This window comes from Narcine bancroftii, chromosome 1, assembly GCF_036971445.1.
Source record: "Narcine bancroftii isolate sNarBan1 chromosome 1, sNarBan1.hap1, whole genome shotgun sequence".
Taxonomy (NCBI): domain Eukaryota; kingdom Metazoa; phylum Chordata; class Chondrichthyes; order Torpediniformes; family Narcinidae; genus Narcine; species Narcine bancroftii.
The window spans coordinates 404,160,508-404,186,862 of NC_091469.1; the positions used below are offsets into that span (position 1 = coordinate 404,160,508).

Sequence of the window (26,355 nt, forward strand, 5' to 3'; positions counted from 1 at the left end):
ACTCTTGGTTGAAAGAATTACTAAATGGAGGCTGGATTCTCACAAACAGGGCATAAGAGGATAATTTATTTTCTTGCATAATGTTAAGTTCACTAAAGAAAACAATTGAAGTCCTGGGACAAAATCACTATTTGAGACACAGACTTGTACATCAAAAGGAAACTTGGAGATCTTTTTCCTAAGTATGATGAGTCAAGAGGTGGGCTTGTTCCTATACTGAGACCAGTGCCATGATAGCAAAGAGATGGAAGGTAATATTCCTAGCCTTGCAAATTGTATCAGAATCCTAATGGCCAGAGTCTGTGGTGGTTTAGGGACTGCCTAAAGATTGGCCACAAGTGATTCAACTCACCACAGCCTGAGAATCTTGCAAATGTTTGCCAGGAGCTGACAGCTGTGTGATTTTTTTTTCTCTCCAGTCCAGTTTCTGCCTTGGCTATTTATGTTTCTCTTATAATTCAATTCAAATTTCCTGGTACCATGTACTAATCCCAAAAATTACAAACAAAACTGTTGTAATATGAAGACTATATACATTTATCTAGGGCAAAAGTAATAATTTCAGAAATCTTTTCAAATTCATTCTGACACACAACACAATATAATAATATAGAGAACAAGCCATTGATAATTGTCAGCCAATTTTACAATGTGGCCATATTTCATTACTAATTTTATCCATTAGTTATTTCATGTATGAAACTATTAATAGGATTGAAAAGCAAACAATGAGATAAATATTTTTGCATCAGAAGAGTTGTCGGACAATCTGAAGTCTGTTTATTTGTCCAGAGGTGAAGGACTCTGCCTGGCCAGCTGACTTCACAAACTCAGTATGTGTTTGACAGAATGCAAATAAATTCTGGTCAAATAAGGCACATCAGCTCTTGGGTTTCTGCCGTTTCCTTTGCCTGCCAAGAACAAGGCCAGTGATATGCAGAGAGCATACCCAGGACCAGGCCAAGGTGGGGACTGCCTATATTGGGAGTCCTCATGAAAACATAAGAACTTAAGAAATATGAACAGAAGTAGACCATAAGGCTGTTGATTTTGATCTGTCATTCAATAAGATCATGGTTGATCTGGCCGTAGACTCAGCTCCATTTACCTGCCCATTCCCCATAACTCTTAATTCCCATAGTATTAAAAAATTGAACTATTTCTGAAATATATTTAATGAGGCAGCCTCTACTGCTTCATTCGACAGAGAATTTCACAGCTTTGTTGCTCTCTGGAAGAAGCAATTTGTACTATCTTAATCTACTCCCATGAATCTTGATGCTATGTCCCCTAGTTCTGATCTTAAATGTCAGTGGAAACAACCTCACAACTTCTCTCTTATTTATTCCTTTTAGTAATTTTTATAGTTTGTATTAGATCCAACCCCGACCAACCATTCTTCTAAATTTCAAATCATATGGTATTAAGCTTTATAGTTTGTCACCAAAAGGCAATTTCAGTAAGAAGGACTCTTCTGTAAACAGGCTGGCAGGTTATGTCTAACATTCATATAGCCATACAGCACAATTTACAGAGTCTTGGAATGAAATGAAAATTAAGATCAATTTGCACCAAGGCAGCATATTGAGGGATTCATTCCGGAGCCTGATGGCTGCAGGGAAGAAACTGTCTTTAAGCCTAATGGTGTGTTCTTTAACATATTTAAGCCTTCTCCACCTTGAGAGGAGGGAGAAGTGAGTGTGTCTGAGGTGTGATGAATCTTTCAGTATGCTGGGTATCTTTTCTAGGCAGCAGGAGATGTAGATGGAGTCCACATTTTTAATTCATCTCTCATTGTAAGCTGATCCCTTTGTTTCTGGAATCTAGTCAGGAAAGTTTAAACACTTATTTGGGACCCAGGATGTCCAATTAGAAGAAGGCCACAGACTCTTAAATGACAAATATGGGGTCCAAAACATAAAAACGACCTTGCCTCCCAAAAACATAATCCAGGAAGATTTTCAACATTTAATGCAATAAGTCCCATCACTGGACTAGAAGATTACATGTTTTAACATTCTATAAGAGTGAACAGGTAGAATACAGTAGTTTTAATATGGGCATTAATTCCTTTACTTGATTGCAGTGACCCATTGTTACTCAAATGAGTCAGCACCAGGACCAATGTCCTAATATAGTGGAAGCCCAGAACTAAGTGTGGAAATGAAGTAATAGAGTTGCCATCCATATATAAGTGATCATAAATTTTCTCCTGAATTATAGAGATGGAATCATTCCATTGCTGCCAATAAGACTATCTCAGCACCAGATATTTCATCCAGCCTTGTAGGGAGATTGGACCTTGAGAAGTCCCCAAGCACTTCCAGACAAAATACAAATATAAAATGTACCATGCTGGTCGACTTTCCTGAACTGCGGGAGGGGGCTGTGGAATGGTCACCTTTATTCAGGAGCCTGTGGGAGGAGCTACAGGTACAGTCAGCGAATGGGTGTGCCCAGACAGGTAAATAGATAAACAGTTATTTACCACATTCACTCTTGGTTTTTAAAAGAGTTTGGGGCATGAAGTGCATCCAATATTATCATAAATTAAGTCGTACTGCCATTTTTGTCATCATAGTGCCAGGGAGAGATGGGGTCCTAGACAGTTTGGGGCCCCTGTATGCCATCATTGGCATAGGTTGGGTGGATGTGTGATAACGAGTCTGGCATGTCATGTGTTGGGGCTGGGGTAAGATGCCATGGGCCTGGTGCATCGAGGATGACGATAGGTGAGGGAGGTGCGGGGTGATTGGTAATGGTCTCTGGAACCCATGAGGGCGCTAGGTCCCTAGCCGAGACTGTGTTCTCATGCCCATCAGGGTACACTACATTGGCATATTGGGGTTTGGTGTGGAACAGTGGGTAGGACTTATGGCTCCTCACGTGCTTCCAGAGTAGGACTGGCCCTGGGGACATCAGCCGGGCCATCAGTGTGGTCCCTGTTGCTGATTTCCTGGGGAAATAAAATATTATTTCATATGGTGTGGAATTGGTGGCAGTACATAGGTGTGTTCTGATGGAGTGGAGTGCTTCAGAGAGCACAACTTGCCAGCAAGAAACTGGAAGGGCTCTAGCTTGCAGGGCGAGGAGGATGGCCTTCTAGATGGTGATGTTCTCACTTTCCACCTGCCTGTTCCCTCGGGGGTTGTAGCTGGTGGTTCTGCTCATGGCAATGCCCCTGGCCAGAAGCTACTGACACAGCACATCACTCATAAAGGAGAGACCTAGATTGTTATGGATATAGCAAGGAAACCCAAACAGAGTGAAGGGCCTTGATGACTGTGGCAGCTGTCATGTCCAGACAGGGGATGGTGAACAGAAAATGTGAGTACTGGTCTATGATGTTGAGGAAGTACATGTTGAGGTCAGAGTAAGGGAGGGGTCCTATGAAATTGATGCTCAGTTGCTCAAAGGGGCAGGTGGTCTTTGTCATCTGTGCTTTGTCTGGTCAATAGAAGTACGGTTTACACTCCGTACAGACCTGGAAGTTTCTAGTCCTCATCCTGATCTTCTCAATGGAATAAGGCAAATTGTGGGCTTTGATAAAATGGAAGAACCTGGTGACTCCAGGATGGCAGAGGTCACTATGGAAGATTTACAATCGGTTTGTTTGTGCGCTAGCACACGTTCTGCAGAACAGAGAATCTGAGTGCTCATTAAGTTTCCCGGGCCAGTTACAAGATATTGTCATTGTAGGTGGAAAGTTCAATTCTCTACCTCAATATTTTGTTGTTTTTGATTTTACCTTGCTGCTGGTTGTTGAACATGAAAGTCACTGCCATTGGTCAGTCAGCAACGTAAATTGTTTGCCAGCTAGATAGTGCCTCCAGTGCTCTTCTGCCTCGATAATGGCTTTGGCCGCTTTCTAGACAGAGGAGTGTCGAATTTCAGGGCCCTGGAAGATGCAGAAAAATAAGACTACAGGTCTTCCTGCCTGGTTAAGTGTGGCAGGCAGGGCAAGTTCAGATGCATAGTTCTCCACCTCGAATGGGATGGATTCATCCATGGCACGCATCGTAGCCTTATCAACTTCTGTCTTTTTTTTTAAATTTTTTTATTTTTCACACCATAAATCACATTAGCCATGATATACACTATTTCTCACACATATACAGTGACTTTTTCTCCCCCCCCCTCCCTCCTCCCAAGCCACCCCCCCACCCCCCCCTCATCCATTTTAGGTATACAATCTAGGTTGCATTAAGCCAGTCAGACAATGTTGTCATTCAACAAAAATACACCAGAAATTCTACTGAGTCCATTCTTTTCTTTCCTTCTCCTTCCATCAACTTAGGTAATGTTTGTCCCCGGTAGGTTTTCGCTATTGTATTTAATGTAAGGCTCCTATACTTGTTCGAATATTTCAATATTATTTCTTAACCTATATGTTATTTTTTTCTAATGGAATACATTTATTCATTTAAATTTAGTAGTTTCTTCCTTTTAATTTGGTTATGTATTCCATTAATATTTAGTCATATAGTTCAGCGTAGCCATTTTATATTTTGTTTATCTTCTCTTTCCATTTTTCCATCATTACCTTTCCTCCTTTTCCATTTCTGTTTTCTTATTTTCAACTCTTTATAAGACAACATTCCTACAACATCCAACATTTTCCTTATTCTCCTATTTCTATCTTATTTATCCCCAATCTCCCCTTCCCCTCCTGAGTTGTCCTTTATCACTTGTCGGACAACCACATCTCCCCTCTCCATTTGGATTTGCGAATCCACTCGCAAGCGTCAACTGATTTTGCAGTGACCGCTATTTCCCCCCACCCCGCCCCCCCAGAAAAGATTTCACTTTTCATATGTCATAAAGGTCACTCTTTTAATTTCCTCCTTATTCTCTCTATTCCATTACCTTCCCTTATTAATTCTTGTCTATACTATCTATATTTTCCTCTAAGTACAGATACATTCACGTATGCACATTGTCTCTATTCACTCTTATACCTCTTTACCCGCATACATATCAATCGTGATCATTTTTACTCTCATTACCCGTCTTCATCCCTCAGTCTATTTTTGTCTTTACCCACATACATATCAATCGTGATCATTTTTACTCTCATTACCCGTCTTCCTCCCTCAGTCTATTTTTGTAATTGTTCTTCAAATTTTCGTGCTTCTTCTGGATCCGAGAATAGTCTGTTTTGTTGTCCTGGAATAAATATTTTCAATACCGCAGGATGCTTCAGTATAAATTTATACCCTTTCTTTCATAAAATCGCCTTTGCTGTATTGAACTCTTTTCTCTTCTTTAGGAGTTCAAAACTTATATCTGGATAAATGAAGATTTTTTGCCCTTTATACTCCAGTGGTTTTTTGCCCTCTCTTACTTTTTCCATTGTCTTCTCCAGTACCTTTTCTCTTGTAGTATATCTTAGGAATTTTACTACAATAGATCTTGGTTTTTGTTGTGGTTGTGGTTTAGAGGCCAATGCTCTATGTGCCCTTTCTATTTCCATTTCTTGCTGTAGTTCTGGACATCCTAGGGTCTTAGGGATCCACTCTTTTATAAACTCCCTCATATTCTTGCCTTCTTCATCTTCCTTAAGGCCCACTATCTTTATGTTATTTCTTCTGTTATGATTTTCCATTGTATCTATTTTTTGAGCTAGTAGTTCTTGTGTCTCTTTAGTTTTTTTATTAGATTCCTCCAATTTCTTTTTTAAGTCTTCTACCTCCATTTCTGCTGCTACTGCCCGCTCTTCCATCTTGTCCATTTTCTTTCCCATTTCTGTTAAGGTCATCTCTATTTTATTCATTTTCTCTTCTGTGTTGTTTATTCTTTTTCTTAAATCCTTAAATTCCTGTGTTTGCAATTCTTTAAATGACTCCATGTATCCTTTAATAAGAGAAAGTATATCCTTTATCTTGCTTTCTTTTCTTCTTCTATTTCACTGTACTCTTCCTCTTCCTCTTCTTCTTCCTCTGGGTTGACCATCTGTTGTTTCTTTGTTGCCCTTTCCTTCTCTTCTTTCTTGTTTCTATTGTCTTCTGTGGTCTCTTCTTGCTGCAGGTGTTCTGCAGCTGTCGTTGCCGGCTGTGGAGATCGACTCCCCAGCTGGTCCCCCCTCCCGTCGGTGTGTTTTTTTTCATGTGCGGTTGCGCACTTTTACTCGGCTCTGCGAGCCATTTTTGTAGTCCATTCTTTACCGACCTGAGGGAGCGGGTTTCTCTCTCCGCAGCGGGCCTCTTCGGACAGGTAAGGCCTTCACCTTTTTCCTCCTTTGTCTTCTCTTCCTCTCTTCTTACCGTTGCTTTCGATTTTTCTTTTTTGTCGCCATCTTCTTTCCACCTTTATACTCACTTTTCTGTAACTTTTATTTCTGTGCCTTTGTGTTTTCCTTTGTTTTTCCCGACTTTTCTGGAGAGGGCTGGAGTTCACCGTCCGGCCACTACTCCATCACGTGACTCCTCATCAACTTCTGTCTTGATGCAGCTGAAAGCTGCATGGGCCTCTGGTGACAGGGGAAAGGAGATAGATTTAACGAGGGGGCAGGCCTTGTCCGCGTAATTGGGAACCCACTGTGCATAGTAGCTAAAGAAGCTCAAGCACCTTTGACGCTGTGGGTAAGGGGGAGTTCCAAAAGCAGAAGCATGCAATCAGGGTCGGGGCCAATGACTCTGTTCTCCACGATTCAGTCAATGATATCAAGATGGATTGTGAAAAATACTCATTTAGCCTTATTGTATGTGACGTTAAGGAGTTTGGCAGGTGGGAGAAATATTTGGAGATTGGTGTCATAATCCTGTAGGTCATGGCTGCAAATGATGATGTCCAGATATTGGAATATGGCCCACAGCTCATACTGGTCTACCATTTGGTCATCTCCCGCTAAAAGACCAAGACCCTGTTGGTGATGCCGAAGGGGGCTATTTGCCTTGAATCCAGTATATTGGTGCTCCTCCAGCCAGATTGGGAGCAGGTGGTATGCTGACTTTATTCTGATGGTGGAGAAAACCCAATATTGCAATATCTCGTTCACCATATCAGATATGTGTGGAAGAGGGTATGCATCCAGCTGCAATACATCTGTTAATGGTCTGACTGTAGTCGATGTCCATCTTGTTTTTCTCCCCATTCCTCACCACCACCACTTGAGCTCTCCAAAGGCTGGTGCTGGCTTCAATGATCCCCTTAATGAGTATTCATTGTACTTCCAAGCTAATGAAGGCCCTGTCCCTGGCATGGGACTGCCTACATTTGGTGGCAATGGGTTTACAGTCAGGGGTAAGGTTAGCAAACACTGATGGAGGGGTGAACCTAAGTGTTTAGAGTCCACAGGCTGTGCACCATGGCCATCTTGCCTGGGAACAGTGGGGGAAGAAACTGGTGGGTTTTCATTGATGGAGTGCAATAGGTGAGTTAAGAACTGTTGGTTACAGAGAGTACGGGAGGTGTGGGGGTGGGGGCCATTGTACTCCATCGTCATGCTTTTAAGGTGGCAATGGAAGTGCAGTCTCAGTAGCAAGGCAGCACATAGCTGTGATATCACCAGGAGTATAATGCATTGATAAACAATGTTCCACACAGTCAGGGTCACTACATATTAGCTACGGACATCAGCTGTATGGAACTTCGAGGACAAGGAGACTTTCTGGCTCACTGGCTTGACTGCGCGGGAGTGGTGCTGCAACTCTTCTGTGCTCCTGCTATTGAACACTGGCTGTTTACCTGGTGAGCTGGTGAGGACTACCTCAAGATGGAAGCCAGTGTTGGGTCACTGCCTGTAGCTGCGGTGGAGAGTTTATGCATTTGGTTGCAAGAAGGTGGCATCCAATATGGTGGGCCCTATGATGGCAGTGTCAAAAAAGATGGCCCCCATGGTCCACACACAGAGATGCTGGGTTGAGGTGGCTTGGACTTGCATATTTTTGCATGGTGCCCTTTCTTCCCACAGTTGGAGCAGAACACGTGTTTCACTGGGCAGCATTTCCTTGGGTGCTTTTTCAGGCCGCTGAAGTAGTACTTTGGATGCTCACAGAGTACAGCAGCCATGGTCAGGTCATCGGTGGGATGTGGTGATAGCAGTGTTAGGTGCTCATGGAGTACATTGGCTGTGATTGGATCGCTGGTGCTGTGTTGCGGTGGCAGCACATCCCAAGATGGAGGTGCTTGAGGCATTGTTGGCTGAGTCGGCTTCCATATTTTGGAGGGCCACCTCCAGCATGCCTGCCAGTTCATTCGGCCTCTGAAAATTGAACTCATCTTGCTCCACATTCACCCCTCTTTTTGAGAAGAGTCCTGTAGGGTGAGAAAAAGAGAGTGAAACAACTGTACATATATACACATTAACAGATTAAGTCTATCCAGGGGTCTCCTCTGTTTCAGCGAGCGGTGTGGCAGAGTTGGAAGGGGTGGGTGGGGAGCTGCTGTAACATCATGATCAGATTGAGGGGGTTGGCCTATTAACAGATCACCGAAGGGTGGAAACAGGTGTGGGTGTAAGGGAGTGTGGTGCTAGTATATCATTTGCAGCTACAGTACCCTGGGGTAAGGGGTGGTCAGGTTGGAGTAAGGGAGCGTGTCTGTGAAAAGTCAGTCATGGTCGGGTGGGATCCCGACGGTGCCAGGTATCAGATCAAAACTATGTCTTCTCACCGGTCAGGGAAGGCAATGTATGCATACTAGGGGTTGGCATGGAGAAGGCGGACCCTCTTGACTGGTGGGTCACTCTTAGATTGCCTGACTTGCCTTCAGAGCAGGGCAGGTCTCGGTGAGGTAAGCCAGAAGGCAGCATAGTCCTTGAAGCAGAATTCTGAGGGAAGGAAAGTTTGCAGGTCTCTAGAGGATATCATAGTCTAAGTCGACAGTTCGATTCTCCACCTGAGGATTTTTATCATTTTTGATTTTGACCCTTTGTTTATTATTAAACATGAATACAACTGTTTGCTGGTCTATGAGAAGAGTGAACCATTTCCCAGAGAGGTAGTGTCTTAAGTGGCGTGCAGCCACTGGGATGAGACCCTGGGTCTCCTTCTCGACGGAGGAGTGGTGAATCTCAGGCCCTTGGAGGGTACGTGAGAAAAAGGCGATGTGCCTGCCCGCTTGGTGAGAGTGACTGCCAGGGCAAAGTCAGACTCATCGCTCTCCACTTGGAATGGTGTTGACTCATCTACGGTTGTCTTGGCGATGTCATCTTTGACCCATTCGAATGCCTTCTGGGCTTCTTTTGTCAGGGGAAATGTTGTGTCTTTGACCAGTGACCGAATCTTGTCCTCATAGTTGTGGACCCATCGAGTGTACTAAGAGAAGAAACCAAGGCATCTGTTTAGTGCTTTTAGGGTATATGGGAGGGGCAGCTCCATCAACAAACACATGCAGTCAGGGTTAGTGTCAATTATGCTGTTCTCAATGACACAGCCAAAGATGGCTAGTCATGCTGTCCAGAGGACACATATGTTCTCATTATAAGTCAGGTTCATGCATTCGCGGTGCAAAGAAACTTGTAACATTATTGAGGTAGGAGAAAGTGGCCTGTAAATCATAGTGGTCCACCATGCATTCTATTTTCTGTTGGAAAACGGAGACTGTTTGTGACACAGAAAGGGACCCAGAAGAAGTGATAGAGATACCCATCTGCCTCGAATGCCATATATTGGTGGTCCTCTGGGCGGATTAGAAGCTGGTGATTCGCTGACTTCAGGTCGATTGTGTAAAACACCCAATACTGTGTGATCTGGTTGACCGTATCAGATATGCATGGAAGGGGGTACGCATCGAACTGCGTATACCAGTTGATTGTCTTGCTGTAGTCAACCACCATCCTATTCGTTTCCCCATTCTTAACCACAACAACCTGGGCCCTCTAAGGACTACTGCTGGCCTCGATGATGCCTTCGCCTAATAACCGCTGGATCTCTGACTTGATAAACGTCCTGTCAGCAGACAGTACCATTTACACCTGGTGGCTATCTGCTTGCAATCAGGTGAGGTTGGGGAACAATGGGTGGGGGTCAACCTTGAGGGTTGAGAGGCCACATGTTGCCTGAGGGGGTGCTCTCCAAGAACTTTTCATCATAGATGGTAAAGGGGAGGGAGAAATCCTGTCGAATTGCCACGTGACCTTTTGCAGTTGGCACTGGATGTCCAGCCCCAGTAACAAGGGGGCACGGAGCTGAGGCATGACAAGCAGACTGAAGTGTTTGTACAATATGCCTCCAACAGTCAGGAACACTACACAGGACCCGTGGATGACCGCGGAGTGTGGCTCAGCTGCGAGAGATATCCTGTGTTTGGCGGGCCGTACTTTAAGGCACAGACTTTTGCAGAATCAAGGTGGAGAAAACTGTCTGTACTCCCGCAATCAAATAAACATTTGATTATGTGCCTGTTTATCTGGACGTCCATCATGGACCTGGCGAGTTCATGTGGTGCCTCCTGATTGATTCAGTGTGATGGACGACAGTATGGATTCAGTGTCCGAGACTGTTGTGTGCTCCTGAAATGGCCATCCTTGGCCCCAAGATGGCCGACCTCAAAACCCCACCCCACCCCCGTGGTGTCATATGCCTAGGAAGATGGTGTTTTGCACACAATCCAAAATGGTGTCTCCCATGATTTGCACATAGCTTTGTTGGAGTGCAGGGAAGATGGCGCCAATTGTGATGCCTGGGTAGCGATTGGCAGCAGGCAGCACTACTAGATTTCGCTGACAGTTTATATTGGCAAAGTTTGACATAATATCCCTTATTCTGGCACCGGGAGCATACTGCATCCTTGGCAGGGCAGCATTTCCTCGGGTACATGCCCTGCCTGCAAAAGTAACAATTGGAAAGATTGCCCACAACGACAGTCGAGGTCAGGTCGTAAGAGTAGTGGGTCGGTGTATGGGACCAGTTACTCACAGGGTAGGATTACACCCAGTCCCAGGATGGCAGCGCCTGCAGTGTGGAGTTCTGGAGGGCCATATCCAGTGTCTCTGTAAGCTTGAACACCCTCGTCAAATTGAGTACCGATTGCTCCAGTGATTGCTGGAGTCTGTACCCAGAACGGAAACGTAGGTGTTTCTAATGAGGTCCTCCACACAGAGTCCAGAATGCCAACAGGAACTCAGCACTGGACTTACCAGGGCATGGTTTTCTGGTAGCTAAGAGATGACTGGTGTAGACCTTGTTAACCATCTGGCATTACTGAGCCTTGAGGATTTCCATCACTGCCTGGTATGAATTGCCATCACTGATCATGGGAAAATCCTGGAGCTTGACCCATGAGAGAAGTAGTCTCATCTAATCTGTGTCTGTAGTGATGGTGGCCGAGGCTGCCACCAAAAAGTTTTTGAAGCATCGTAGCCACAGCTTGAAGGTTTTCTGAACGTCCAGTGACCAGGGGTTGATGTCAGGTTTCTCTGGTTTTAGATACTGTTCCATACACCTTTGAACATTTTAGCTATTAAGATTGATGTACCATCAATAATTCACAAAAGGCTGAGTAGTGAAACAATCAGGCTTTTAATAGGTAAAGACGGGAACACTATCAACAACCATCCACCTCCTTGACTGATCAGAACATGCAAGGGGCTATGGGTAGGATCGGTCTCAGGGGGCGTGTCTAGTCAGTACCAACCAATCATGGTATAACAGTGGTTTACCACAGGGTGTAATTTCCAAGGTGCCAAAGTATCTCTTGACCTGACTGCCAAAGAAAGAAGGCAAATGGGTGGGTAGTGATGGATCTTTTAATTTTACAGACATTTTCACATAGGTAAATAAATATAAATTAATTCAACTGTGTACAAAATATGCATTCCAACTGAAATATTAAGTTAAAAATAAAAATTTGTTGTAGGTCTCAACAGCAAACCAAAATTCTGACAGACGTACCATTCAGGGAACAGCTCTTACTGGACAGTTCAGACGAAGTATTCCTTTATCTGCTTTCTTGCCACCTGCGCCTTTTGATAGGAAGGTTTGCAACACCCATCAAGCTCTGCTGCAGCACGTATTCCTGATGGATCAAGCTCAAAATCCGAGTCCTCTCACAACTGGTGAGTTGAATTTGTAATTGAAATTTCTGGATTCATACTGAAAACATTTCATATTTGGTTTATGCTTTCATGAAAATGTTGCCACATCTTTTACATTGAAGGAAGTAGAGGGAACTTATTTCATAATGATTCTGTTCTCAAGTTGACACCCTTCAGTGTCCTGTGCAATGTTAAAGAGATGACAGAAGCACATTTTTTATCTGTAAATTTGGAATATTTACACACAAACTGCGCAGACACTTCTCTCCACTCTTTTGGAAGTAATATATAGAATACAACTTGAAAAAAATGCCTCTGAATATGATTAAATTTAGATTTGTAAATTCTAAATCACATCTCAAATGTTTTATGTGTTTTCGTGCAAGAAACTGAATTTCACACCTGTGTAATATACAAGATAAATAATTTTAAGTATCTCAAGTTCCCCCCTGTCAAGATGACCAAAAAAAATCAGAGCTCAGAAATTCAATGACTTTCAATTCTATTCAGTGTGGAAATTGGTTGCCACAAAGTTTAACGTATGGATGTTCTACCTTTGGGAGTAGGAAATCTGTTCACAGAACTCTTGGTTGGCATTAACAATGGTCTTATGAAGTTTTAAAAGCATCTTTTATGATACTCATATGGGGGGTTGTGTGCATGGAAGATATTTAGATTAAGTTAGACTGTTTTTGTTCTAGTTTGTCATTAATTATTGTAGCCAACTGAAAGAAACATGCAGAAGCTCTGTAGTTTGATATGGATTTGTTCCTATATTAAACTATATATTAAACTCTACCCCCTCTTTTTCTCCCCCCACCCCCACCCTACCCAGTCTCCTAGCCTTCAAGGTTCTGGAACTTGTTCACGTCTGTCATAACCGTGATCCATTTCCATCAATCCCTTTCTACTATGATCCACTCCATTAAACATTTAAGTCCCAAAGTCAGTCTTCATGCCTTCATGACAAAATTCATTACTGATACAGTTTTTGCTTCCCATGATGGTTTGCTGACATGCTCTCGCATGTCTTTTGCATTTACATTCAGTTTCCTGGCATCTTCTTCTATCAGGTATGGTCAAATGAAAGACAGGAGGTGGTGTTTTTTATTCAGGTCTTCTATAATGACATTGTTAGTGGACTGTCCTTTGCTTGATTTGCCTCTCTTTAATTCCCCATGCTCAGCAATGGAATTGGGTTTGATTCCTATCTAAGTTATCATTTGCATTTTATCTGACGCAAGCTAAACTCAATCACATCAAATGTTTACATTCTGAGAGACAGGAATGACCGGAACCCTGGTTGTTAATTTGAATTCCTCCTGTATCAATTCCAAAGGAAAGTAATGAAAGAACACAAACATAAAACACAGGAAAGACGAAACCAAAATTCATGTTTGGCGTTTTCTTCCATCAGAAGCTTCACAAGTGACTTGAAAACAGAATTAATTGTTGATTTCCATAGTAAAAAAACTTCAAAACATATCCCAAATAATAATAGAAAAGAAATAGATGGAAGGAGTTATTGCCTCTGTAACTTTATCTTGGGCAACTGATTTTCTACAGACCATCTCCATAAATCTGTAACAATTTTCCATTTAAGAACCAGCAGATCTGCTCGGACTGCTGCTCTGTGTCAATAAACTCTTCATGGCTTAGAGGCTGAGAAATCTGCCTGCTGAGCCTCCAGTAGATCTGACTGATTTCCAGTGGTCCCACTGAATTCAATGGAAAAAATGACAATCCACAGAGCAGAAAGTCAGTCTTTCTAGTTCATTAAATACAAAAACATGTAATTGTTTTTAAGTGTGAACTTAAAACAGTAAAGTACAGGAACAGGCTCTACAGTTCACCATATCTATGCTGACCATGATGCCAATCAGCCTATATTGCATAGATCACTACAGTCCTTTGGTCCTTCATGCTGACCCATATATTCCTTAAAAAATACCTCGTAACTCTCTATTTTTTCTTGCATCCGTGGGGCTAAGAGTCTCTTAAATGTCACTAATGCTTCAGCCTCCACCATCATCCCTGGCAATCCATTCCAGGCATCCACAATTCTCTATGTAAAAAAAAACCTTACCCCTGATGTATCTCCGAAACTTCCTTCCCTTCACTTTGTATATATGTCTTCTGGTGTTTGCTATTCCGTCCTTGGAAAATAGGCACTGGCTCTCCACCCTATCTATGCCTCTCGTAATCTTGTAGCCCTCTATTAAGTTTCCTCTCAAATGAGACTTTCTTCACTCCAAAGAGAAGAGTCCCAGCTTTACTATTCTTGCCTCATAAGATTTATTTTTCCAATCCAGGCAACATCCTGGTAAATCTTCTCTGCACCCTCTACATTAGCTTTCCTATAATGAGCACAGTACTCTAAGTGTGGTCTCAACAGAGATTTGTAGAGTTGCAACATGACCTCTCGACTCTTGAATTCAATCCCCCTATTGATGAAGCCCAACATCCACAGGCCTTAATTGTCCTATCAACCTGCACGGTGACCTTGAAAGATGTATGGATTTGGACCAAAAGGTCCCTCTCTTCATGCATACTCTTAAGTAATTGATGATTAGTCGGTCTCTATAGTGTTTGCTTGTCCGGACACAAACAGATAAAATCATTCACAGGCATATGTGATGCTGAGCACCTCCTTTTCAATTCGAGTGTAATGCATCGCCACGTCTGTCATTGAGCATGATGCATACACAATGTATGCCTAGTATGGCCGGTACATCCTATGGTACCATGATTACCAGTTACCAGTTATCATATTTTTGCAGAAGAACTGCACCAAACCCACTATATGATGCATCTGATGATATCTTGATGGGTCTCGCTGGGTTGTAAAACCTCAGAACTGGTTCCTCTGTGAGCAGTTTCTTTAGTTTGCTCCATGACTTTTCATGCCCATGATTCCACTCCCATTCAATGTTCTTTTCTGTTCGTCTTCTCAATGGAGCCATATTTCCTGAGAGGTTGGACATGAATTTACCCATATAGTTGACCATTCCATTAAACATCTAGCTCAAACATTCCACTCTCTCTGCCAATAACCCTCCAACCCCCTCACTTCCATGTACAAAGAAGATTTACCAGCAAGTTGCCAGGACTTGTTGGTTGGGTGGGTGTACATCCTTTTTGCATTGTGGTCTTGGCATGTTCCCAATGGCAGACACCTTTCTGGGATCTGGACTAATGCCCTCACTACCAATAATATCACCTACAAATGTTAATTCTGTCACTCCAAGCTGTCATTTCTCTTTATTCAGCTTCAGGTTTGCTTTCCTTGTTGCTTCCAGCACTTTCCTTAGCTTCTCATCATGCTCCATTCTCATGGTTCCCCAGACTATGATGTCATCCATCAAGGTATCAACTCCGTCCAGGTGCTCATAGGCCATATGGATGGTTTTGTGATATACTTCAGGAGCTGAGGGAATTCAGAATGGTAACCTTAGGAATCTGTATTGGCCAAATGGACATTAAGTGTGCATAGTCTTGAACTTACTTCCTTCAATTTTAACTTCCAAAATCATGAAGATGTCTCTAACTAGCTTGAAACTTTGTACTTGCTAACTATGACATGATTTCTTCACATGTTGGAGGCTTAAAGTGGTCTTTCTTTATTGCTTTGTTTAAATCTCTTGGATTCAAGCAAATTCTAAGCTTTCCCTTCTTTTTGTCCACAAAGATGAGTGAACTCACCCACTCTCTTGGCTCATCTATCTTCTGAATCATGTTTAGGCTTTCCATCATGTCCAACTCTGCTTTTAGTTGCTTTTGAAGTGTAAATGGTACTTTTCTGCATGGATGTATTATCGATGGCACACGTTTATCCACTCTGATCATGTGTTCTCCTGGAAGGCAGCCGAGACCCTGAAACAGGTCATTGTACTCTTTCATGAGTTGATCATTGACTGTCTCTCCTTCGCTTTCCACAACGAGGACTCTTTTTACAGGTTCACTTTCTCACAGGCTGTTAAACCTAGTATGGCCTGTACATCCTATGGTACCATGATGAATCCTAGCATGTGTTCTTTGTCCTTGTGTTTCACTTTGACCATGCATTCTCCTTGCACTGGAATATTGGTACCTGTATATCCTGTCACCTTCACTTTTGTTCCATACATCTTTGGTCTGGGTCTAATCTTCTTAAAACTTATCTCGGATTTTACATTAATTTGTGCTCCAATATCCAATTTAACTGAAATGTATATGTAATTCACTTTCAATATCAACATCCAGTCTTTGTTTTCTTTCGTGTTTTCAGGCACAACATCTACAAAGAATTCCTCTATATCCCTTACATCTGCTGTATGAACCTTGCTTTGTTGCACTTGGTTCCTACAGAAACAGGCACGATGGTTGCTTTTGTTGCACCTATAGCATGTTTTACCATATGCTGGACACTTTTTTGGTAGGTGTTCTGTACTGCATCGACAATATGGGTTTCAATTGTCCCTTTCAATTTTCTTCGCTGGCCAATCCTCTCTATCCACTTTGGCACACTTTCTTTTAAATTGTTTATGTCTGTTCTTGCTCACTGCATCCACGTTGCAGCTAGTTTTACTGAACAGCTCTCTTGCCTGCGTTTGTACAGTTTTTCGGTAGCCCTACAGAGTACTAGGGCCTTTCCCATGTCTAGATTATACTCTCTTAGCAGTCTTTTCCTTAGACTGTTATGTGGAATACCACACACAAGTCTATCTTTTATCAATGAGTCAGTAAGTCCCCCAAATTCACATGTTTTGCATTTGTTTCTCAATTTAGTCAACACTTTCTTCCATTTTCTGTCTATATGTGAAAAATCTGTGCCTCTCAAACATCATGTTACGTTTAGGTATGCAGTATGTCTCAAACTGTTCCATTATTTTTTTTCCAATTTCATTTTGTCTCCTTCACCAGCAAATGTGAAGTTATTATACACCTCCAGGGATTCATCACCTACAACATGTAAGAAAATTGACACTTTCATTTTATCTCTTTTCTCATCAGCTCTGACTACTACTAAATATAATCCATAATGCTTTTTGAATCTGTTCCAATTATCTGTCAGCTGAAGTTTCGCTGGTAGATGTAATCCTTCCATTTTTCTCCTTGTTATCTTCTCTTCACTGATCAGTTGCTGATTTTAGATTTTAACTTTTAAAGTATTTCCTATTAATTTCCTTCATCCCATTTCTGACACCATGTTTCATCTTGTATTTGTATGTGTGAGTTCTGAGACAACACATTGATGAAGGAAAATGTTCTTTACTTTAAAGTTGTTGAAAACAGCCACATGAGGCATGCCATGAGGCTGTGAGCCTCCATTACAGATTTTGCATGCTGCAGTCTCCTGTTCTGTGTGTCAGCCCCCTTCTGGCAGCCAAGTCTAATCAAACAGTAACTATAATCAAGGCCTTTCTAGTGGCCATGCAGACATGATCACTATTACACAGAATATCAAGTTCAGGTACAGTCTGTCCTAGATTTTGCCACCCATTCTCTCCACAGCTGTGAATGGTTGTAAGCAGCACTACCCCTTAAATTGATACTCACACTAAAATGAATGTGAGATCGTAGTAGTAAATACAGTTAAAAATCCTCTTAAATAAAAGGTAATAATTACAATATGTAAACCACTTTCCTTCAATCAGTCAGTTATCATATTCAAAGAATTACGTTTCACAACCTTTGGCAGCCATCCTTAGTATAAAGTTAAGGATTCAGGTGCACAGGGCAACCAGACTCTTCTTCCCCAATACTCTGACCCTGGATGCAGTGTGGAGCTGAAGATCAGAGCTACAGTTCTTCTTTGACTTTGGTGTCACAAAGCAGACTTATGACAGATAGAGATTATCTGAACAGGCAGGAAATAACCAGTGATGGTGCCATCAGCAAAAGATGTGTGATCTAGTTTATTTTTAATGAGAGTACCAAAGGAATTTTTATTTGAACCACTTAAAACTTCAGCTGCAACAAGCATGATGGAAAATAAATATAGGAAGCAGGGAGACACATAAAAAGAACAAAAATTATTTTAGAGGATAGTGTATTCATCCTAGCATCTCTCTTTCTCAACATGAAGCATACACTAGAAGATAACTTGAATCCAAGGCATGTTGTAAGACTTTGCATGAAGGTGAGAATTTTAGTGCTTTTCCTCAGAATGGAGGACCATCGCCTTCCCAAGATCGTATTATATGGCGAGCTCTCCACTGGCCACCGTGACAGAGGTGCACCAAAGAAAAGGTACAAGGACTGCCTAAAGAAATCTCTTGGTGCCTGCCACATTGACCACCGCCAGTGGGCTGATAACGCCTCAAACCGTGTATCTTGGCGCCTCACAGTTTGGCGGGCAGCAGCCTCCTTTGAAGAAGACCGCAGAGCCCACCTCACTGACAAAAGGCAAAGGAGGAAAAACCCAACACCCAACCCCAACCAACCAATTTTCCCTTGCAACCGCTGCAATCGTGTCTGCCTGTCCCGCATCGGACTGGTCAGCCACAAACGAGCCTGCAGCTGACGTGGACTTTTTACCCCCTCCATAAATCTTCGTCCGCGAAGCCAAGCCAAAGAAGAAGGACTTGGAGATTAGCCCACATCTTTGACCTTTCATTTCGATGGAACACTTCAATCATGATTTCGAAGTTTCAGGAACTCTGCAGTATATTTATACCCTTCCGCTATAAACACATTGTTCATATCAAAGCTTTAGTGGCATTGAGTATTTTTAGAACAGCTTTAAGCACTCAGAACTATGTTTGGCTTTATCCACAATCAACTTTTATGAATGATTACTGTCATTAAAAAAATCTGAAACTAACTTAAAAAAAATGTGACTATAAATACCAGCTCAAACAAAGAATTGACATCAGTTTTTAATTTTTGTTTTGGCATCAATGGCTATTAGATCAAAGTATTATTTTCTTTAAAGTAGAAGTCGAAGAAAAGAATTGAAACACTCTTTACAAGCAGAGTGTCAGTCAATAATATGCAATGGATTTCTTTCATGAAACTGCTGCCAGAACTATTTAATCTGGTAATAATCTTGATGGAATTCACTAATCAGATACAGTATGCCTCTCTTGTTGGGTGGAGATTTTTGACTTCTTTTGTTCTTCATGCTGGCATTAGAATCAAGCAACCTCAATGCCAAACTTTGCATTGTATTTATCATTGTAAAGTAAGACTAACAGATTTTTCCTTATTTTCATTTACCATCTTTGGGGGCATTCACTGTTTTCAACATATTGGATATTGCTGCCTCTACTGCAACAATAGTGCAAGATATCTGAATATTATGGGCTGGATTTTAACATGACTGTAAAAGAGAAGCTGATACTGTTCACACTTACTTACACTTGGCTCACAATAATGCCTGCCTACTATCTATTTGGAGTTTAATACAAAGATCTGCATTTTGTTTCCTGAAATGCCTTATTCTCAATGTTGCAAAGAAAAGTGCATCTTCTGAATTATTTCTAATAATATTAGACAGTCAGTAGTTCCACCACTTATGTAAAGGATGTCCATTAGATTTGTAAAACAGAACTGGTGGATTAATCCACTACTGTTTAACTGCACTTTAGAAAACATGACATATTTTATTAACTGCCAAACAATTTTGCTGACACTGAGAATTAACTTTAACGAGTATGGAGCCTCATTCATTCAAATACTTGATAATTGTGGTGTTTTATTGTGTACTTTCTCCCAATTATACTGGTATTCTTATGGTATTTTGCTCGCTTTCTCTTCTAGCAATGTTTTGTTTTGTTCTTCATTTGCCTTTCTGTCAAACGGTAATTAACAGTTCCTGGTTCAGACTCTGGTCTGGTCATTCATGATTCTTCTATCTGGTTTGTAAGAGATGCATTGTTACCTGGCTTACTTACAAAAGACCAAGATTCCGATGGAGAGTGGTCCTTTTAAAATGGTTGATTTGTTGCTGTGCGACACCCAAAATACCATCAAAAATGTATAGGAAAGGATGGCTTGCCTTTTTTTTTTGTAGTCCAGTGAAGAGTCCACCACATTCTATGCAGATCAAAGAAGATATTTTAAATTTAAACATACAGTAACAGGCTCTTCTGGTCCACGAGCCAGTGCCACCCAATGCCCCAATTAACCTACAACCCCTGTATGTTTTTAAAAGCTGGGAGGAAACTGGAGACCCTGAGGAAACCCACACAGATATAGGACTCATTACAGGCAGCGCCAGGTCACTGGCACTGTATTAGCATTGCACTATCTGCTATGTTCTTGTTATATCAAGAGTTAATTTTTGCCAAACGTAAAATATTAATTGTCACTTTAAAGTACATGTCTTTGCTGGCAAGACATTATGAAATATTTTAGCAGGCATTGCTAATTTTTAGCAAATTTAATCATCTGTGCTAATTGTAAACAATAAGTAATAAAGATGGCCCGTTATGTGCAGTATTAAATGAAAGCAGAAAATGGACAGTGAAAAATCACCCAGAAGGGAGACCAGAATTATTTTACAGTCTCTATTAACTGTTGAAGAAAAAAAAATTAATTGGAACTCACGTATCCAGAAAATTGACAGGTTTAAGAGGGTGGTAGTGGTGGGGTGGGGGTGGAGTTCCTGCCTACATATCTGGTGATGAATCAGCAAAGTGTTCTGATTTGTATTTGTTTGTGCAAGGCACCAGGCTTGGAATCATATCCTGCGGGTGGGACACACAAAAGAAATGAATTCAGAAGAATCATGAAACTAGCTATATTTTAATAGTTTGAATCCAGATTTGGTTGTTCACTTATCTTACTCAAACAAATGCCGCTTTTACCTATTTTTACACTGTAAATAATTAAGTGAGGTTGCTGGAATTTTTGTTATATTTCATTTTACTGCTTATTTCAAATACAATGTTTAATTTTAGAATATATCTGGTTGATGTAGTAATTTCTGCTATTTAAAATAAAATCTTTTGGTATAGTGTGACACTTTGTAAAATCTAGAAGATAGATAGCACCAGCTGTGAACACAGTCAGCTCCACAGCCATGCCTTTCTAGGAGAATACAGAAAAGAAAATCTACCATTTTCTGACCATGGATAGGCAGGTATTCACAGAAATAGAGGTGATTCTACAGGAGGAAATGTTTTGGTTAATTTTTAGAGGAACCTTTAAATTTTGGTGACAAGATGTGCATCACCCATCTCTAACCTGGTTCCACTCACCACTTTCTTTTCTGATCATAATCTCAACCTTTGTTATTTCCATTTAACACCTCTCAGTCTGTCAGTGTCTCCTCCCATCTGACTCTACCTGCCCACCAAATCATCCTTAACATGATCCACCCTTTGCTTTCTGTTCCTGCTTCATTCCCTCCCTCTCACTTCTTTATATTGGCTATTGCCTCTTCACACTCTCAGTCCTTATCAAGGGGTCACAACCCAAAAAGTTAACCATTTCTTTGCCTGCACAGATGCTGCCTGACCTGCTAAGTTCCTCCAGCAGCTCTTTTTTTTTGCTTCATGCCTGAATGTTATCTGTCTTGGTGCAGCTATAGAAGGAGCACTTCATTTGCAGAGCAGTTGTGGATGAAATTGAATATTTTGCAATGATCAGTGAACATCCTCTGAACATTCTGACCTTATGATGGAAGCATGTTCTATTATGTATTTATATGTTCATATTGTGACCTTGATTACACAGAAGATACATGGTTTCCTGTTTTATAAAAATATAACAATGTATCAGCCAGTCTTCACCAAGAATTTGTCTTGAGATAGGATATTTTAAGTGTTTTTTTTTTCTTACCCAGTACATCATCACTTCTAGATGATAAAGATATGTGACTCAATAATGTGAAGATGCTGTAATCTACTTTCAAATTTTATTTTTTATCTCCTTTATTTACTTATGTCAAAGGAGCATGGAGTTATTGTCATATACATAAGTACACAATGCATGGATGCACCAAAATTCTGATTTGCTATAGTCACACAGGTTCAATGGATACACCACCCACAACGGTATAAATTAAAATGACCACATAATGCCATGTTGCAGAAAAAATGAGTCATAAACATAAAAGAATAGATGATGCAGTAAATATTCCCAATTGAGGTTAGTGCAAAGAAAAAGTGATGTTTCAACAGTGCGGACAGATCTTTTGGTGGGCCCAGAGTAGTTAATAGTCAGGGTTAGGGTAGCTCAGGGAGGATCGAGAGCCTAATAGCCACTGGAGGGTGCTGGGGGTGGGGGGGGGGGGGTAAAAATAATACACTGCTCTTGAACCTAGATGTGTCAAATTTCAAGCTTGAGTACCATCTGCCTGAAGATAGGAGTGAGACGAGATTGGGACGAGGGTGATGGTGGTCCTTTATGAAGATTGCTGCTTTCTTGAGGCATTGTCTCACACGGGTTCCTTCAATGGAGGGCAATGCCGAGGAGTCACGTGATGGAGTAGTGGCCGGACGGAGAACTCCAGCCCTCTCCAGAAAAGTCAGGAAAAACAAGAGAAAATACAAAGGCACAGAAATAAAAGTTAAAGAAAAGTGAGTATAAAGGTGGAAAGAAGATGGAGACAAAAAAAGAAAAATCAAAATCAACGGTAAGAAGAGAGGAAGAGAAGACAACGGAGGAAAAAGGTGAAGGCCTTACCTGTCCGAAGAGGCCCGCTGTGGAGAGAGGAGCCCGCATCCTCAGGTCGGTAGAAAAAGAACTACAACAATGGCTCGCAGAGCCGAGTAAAAGTGCGCAACCGCACATGAAAAAAAACACACCAACGGGAGGGGGGACCAGCTGGGGAGTCGATCTCCACAGCCGGCAACGACAGCTGCAGAACACCTGCAGCAAGAAGAGACCACAGAAGACAATAGAAACAAGAAAGAAGAGAAGGAAAGGGCAACAAAGAAACAACAGATGGCCAACCCAGAGGAAGAAGAAGAGGAAGAATACAGTGAAATAGATGAAGGGAAAGGCAAGGTAAAGGATATACTTTCTCTTGTTAGAGGATACATGGAGTCATTTAAAGAATGGCAAACACAGGAATTCAATGATTTAAGAAGAAGAATAAACAACACAGAAGAGAAAGTGAATAAAATAGATATGACCTTAACAGAAATGGGGAAAAAAATGGACAAGATGGAAGAACGGGCAGTAGCAGCAGAAATGGAGGTAGAAGACTTAAAAAAGAAATTGGAGGAATCTAATAAAAAAACTAAAGAGACACAAGAACTACTAGCTCAAAAAATAGATATAATGGAAAATTATAACAGAAGAAATAACATAAAGATAGTGGGCCTTAAGGAAGATGAAGAAGGCAAGAATATGAGGGAGCTTATAAAAGAGTGGATCCCTAAGACCCTAGGATGTCCAGAACTACAGCAAGAAATGGAAATAGAAAGGGCACATAGAGCATTGGCCTCTAAACCACAACCACAACAAAAACCAAGATCTATTGTAGTAAAATTCCTAAGATATACTACAAGAGAAAAGGTACTGGAGAAGACAATGGAAAAAGTAAGAGAGGGCAACAAACCACTGGAATATAAAGGGCAAAAAATCTTCATTTATCCAGATATAAGTTTTGAACTCCTAAAGAAGAGAAAAGAGTTCAATACAGCAAAGGCGATTTTATGGAAGAAAGGGTATAAATTTATACTGAAGCATCCTGCGGTATTGAAAATATTTATTCCAGGACAACAAAACAGACTATTCTTGGATCCAGAAGAAGCACGAAAATTTGCAGAACAATTACAAAAATAGACTGAGGGATGAAGACGGGTTATGAGAGTAAAAATGATCACGAATGATATGTATGTGGGTAAAGACAAAAATAGACTGAGGGATGAAGACGGGTAATGAGGGTAAAAATGACCACGATTGATATGTATGCGGGTAAAGAGGTATAAGAGTGAATAGAGACAATGTGCATACGTGAATGTATCTGTAATTAGAGGAATATATAGATAGTATAGACAAGAATTAATAAGGGAAGGTAATGGAATAGAGAGAATAAGGAGGGAATTAAAAGAGTGACCTTTGTGACATATGAAAAGTGAAATCTTTTCTGGGCGGGCTGGGTGGGGGAAAATAGCGGTCACTGCAAAATCAGTTGACGCTTGCGAGTGGATTCGCAAATCCAAATGGAGAGGGGAGATGTGGTTGTCCGACAAGGGATAAAGGACAACTCAGGAGGGGAAGGGGAGATTGGGGATAAAGAAGATATAAATAGGAGAATAAGGAAAATGTTGGATGTTGTAGGAATGTTGTCTTATAAAGAGTTGAAAATAAGAAAACAGAAATGGAAAAGGAGGAAAGGTAATGATGGAAAAACGGAAAGAGAAGATAAACAAAATATAAAATGGCTACGCTGAACTATATGACTTTAAATATTAATGGAATACATAACCAAATTAAAAGGAAGAAACTACTAAATTTACTGAAAAAGGAAAAAATAGATATAGCATTTGTCCAAGAAACACACTTAACTGAATTGGAGCACAAGAAATTAAAGAGAGATTGGGTAGGACATGTAACAGCAGCATCGTATAATTCAAAAGCAAGAGGAGTGGCTATATTAATTAGCAAAAATGTGCCATTTAAAATAGAAGAGGAAATAATAGATCCAGCAGGGAGATATGTTATGATAAAATGTCAGATATATTCGGAGCATTGGAATCTACTTAATATATATTCACCTAACGAAGAAGATCAAAAGTTTATGCAAGATATCTTTTTGAAGGTAGCTAATACGCAAGGGAACATACTAATAGGAGGGGATTTCAATCTGAATTTGGATCCAAATATGGATAAAACGGGGAAAAAAATTAACAGGAAGAACAAAGTAACCAAATTTATAATTAAATCAATGCAAGAAATGAAACTTGTGGACATATGGAGGAAACAAAACCCAAAAGAAAAGGAATACTCATACTACTCGACTAGACATAAAACATACTCAAGAATAGACCTATTTTTGTTATCAGCTAGTATGCAGGATAGAGTAAGAAAAACAGAATATAAAGCGAGAATGCTATCGGACCATTCACCCTTAATACTGACAGTAAAGCTAGAGGACATCCCTCCAAGAATGTATAGATGGAGATTAAACCCCATGCTACTTAAAAGACAGGATTTTAGAGAATTTATTGAAAAACAATTAAAAATGTATTTTGAAGTAAATACGGAATCAGTGGAAGATAAGTTTATACTATGGGACGCAATGAAAGCATTCATTAGAGGGCAAATAATAAGTTATGTAACCAAGATGAAGAAGGACTACAATCAGGAAACAGAGCAGTTGGAAAGGGAAATAATAAACATAGAAAAAAAATTAGCAATGAAGGAAGATACAACTAAAAGAAGAGAATTGGCGGATAAAAAAATAAAATATGAAACATTACAAACATATAAGGTGGAGAAGAATATAATGAAGACAAAACAGAAATATTATGAACTAGGTGAAAAAACACACAAAATCTTAGCATGGCAGCTTAAGACAGAGCAAACTAAGAAAATGGTATTGGCAACAAGGAAAAAAGACAAACAAATTACATATAATCCGAAAGAAATTAAGGAAAACTTCAGAGAATTCTATGAACAATTATACCGAACTGAAAACAAAGGGAAAGAAGGGAAAATAGATGAATTTTTGACTAAAATTGAACTACCAAAACTACAAATAGAGGAACAAAATAAATTAACAGAACCATTTGGAACAGTAGAAATACAAGAGATAATAAAAATAATTACCAAATAATAAGACACCAGGAGAGGATGGATTCCCAATAGAATTCTACAAAACATTTAAAGACCTATTAATACCGCCCCTCCTGGATGTTATCAACCAGATTGATGAGACACAAAACTTACCAGATTCATGTAAAACAGCAATAATTACAGTGATACTAAAACAAGGGAAAGATCCACTCTCACCAGCGTCATATAGACCAATATCTTTGCTAAACACAGATTATAAGATAATAGCTAAACTATTAGCAAACAGATTAGCAGAACAGGTACCGAAAATAGTAAATTTAGACCAAACTGGATTTATCAAAAAAAGACGCACAACAGACAATATTTGTAAATTTATTAACTTAATTCATGCAGTAGAAGGAAATAAAGCACCTGCAGTAGCAGTTGCTTTAGACGCAGAGAAGGCCTTCGACAGAGTAGAATGGAATTATTTGTTCAAAGTATTGCAAAAATTCAGTTTACCGGAGAAGTATATTAATTGGATTAAAGCATTATATAAGGGACCGTTAGCGAAAGTGATAGTAAATGGACATGTATCAAAGCAATTTAACTTAAGCAGGTCAACGCGGCAGGGATGCCCACTATCACCATTATTGTTTGCGCTAGCTATAGAACCACTAGCAGAATTGATAAGAATAGATAATAATATAAAAGGAATAAAA

The 26,355-nt window shown here is 40.6% G+C and overlaps 1 protein-coding gene across 16 annotated transcripts in view; it reads left to right on the top strand.

Annotated features, from left to right (window-relative positions):
* Positions 1-26,355, top strand: part of LOC138751496 (histone deacetylase 9-like) — an 851,890-nt gene that overhangs the window by 567,042 nt on the left and 258,493 nt on the right. For all 16 annotated transcript variants that reach the window (XM_069913815.1, XM_069913825.1, XM_069913826.1 and 13 more), the window contains one exon: positions 11,800-11,998. In XM_069913815.1, the coding sequence (XP_069769916.1) occupies positions 11,800-11,998 (199 nt within the window). The remainder of the gene's footprint in view (positions 1-11,799; positions 11,999-26,355) is intronic.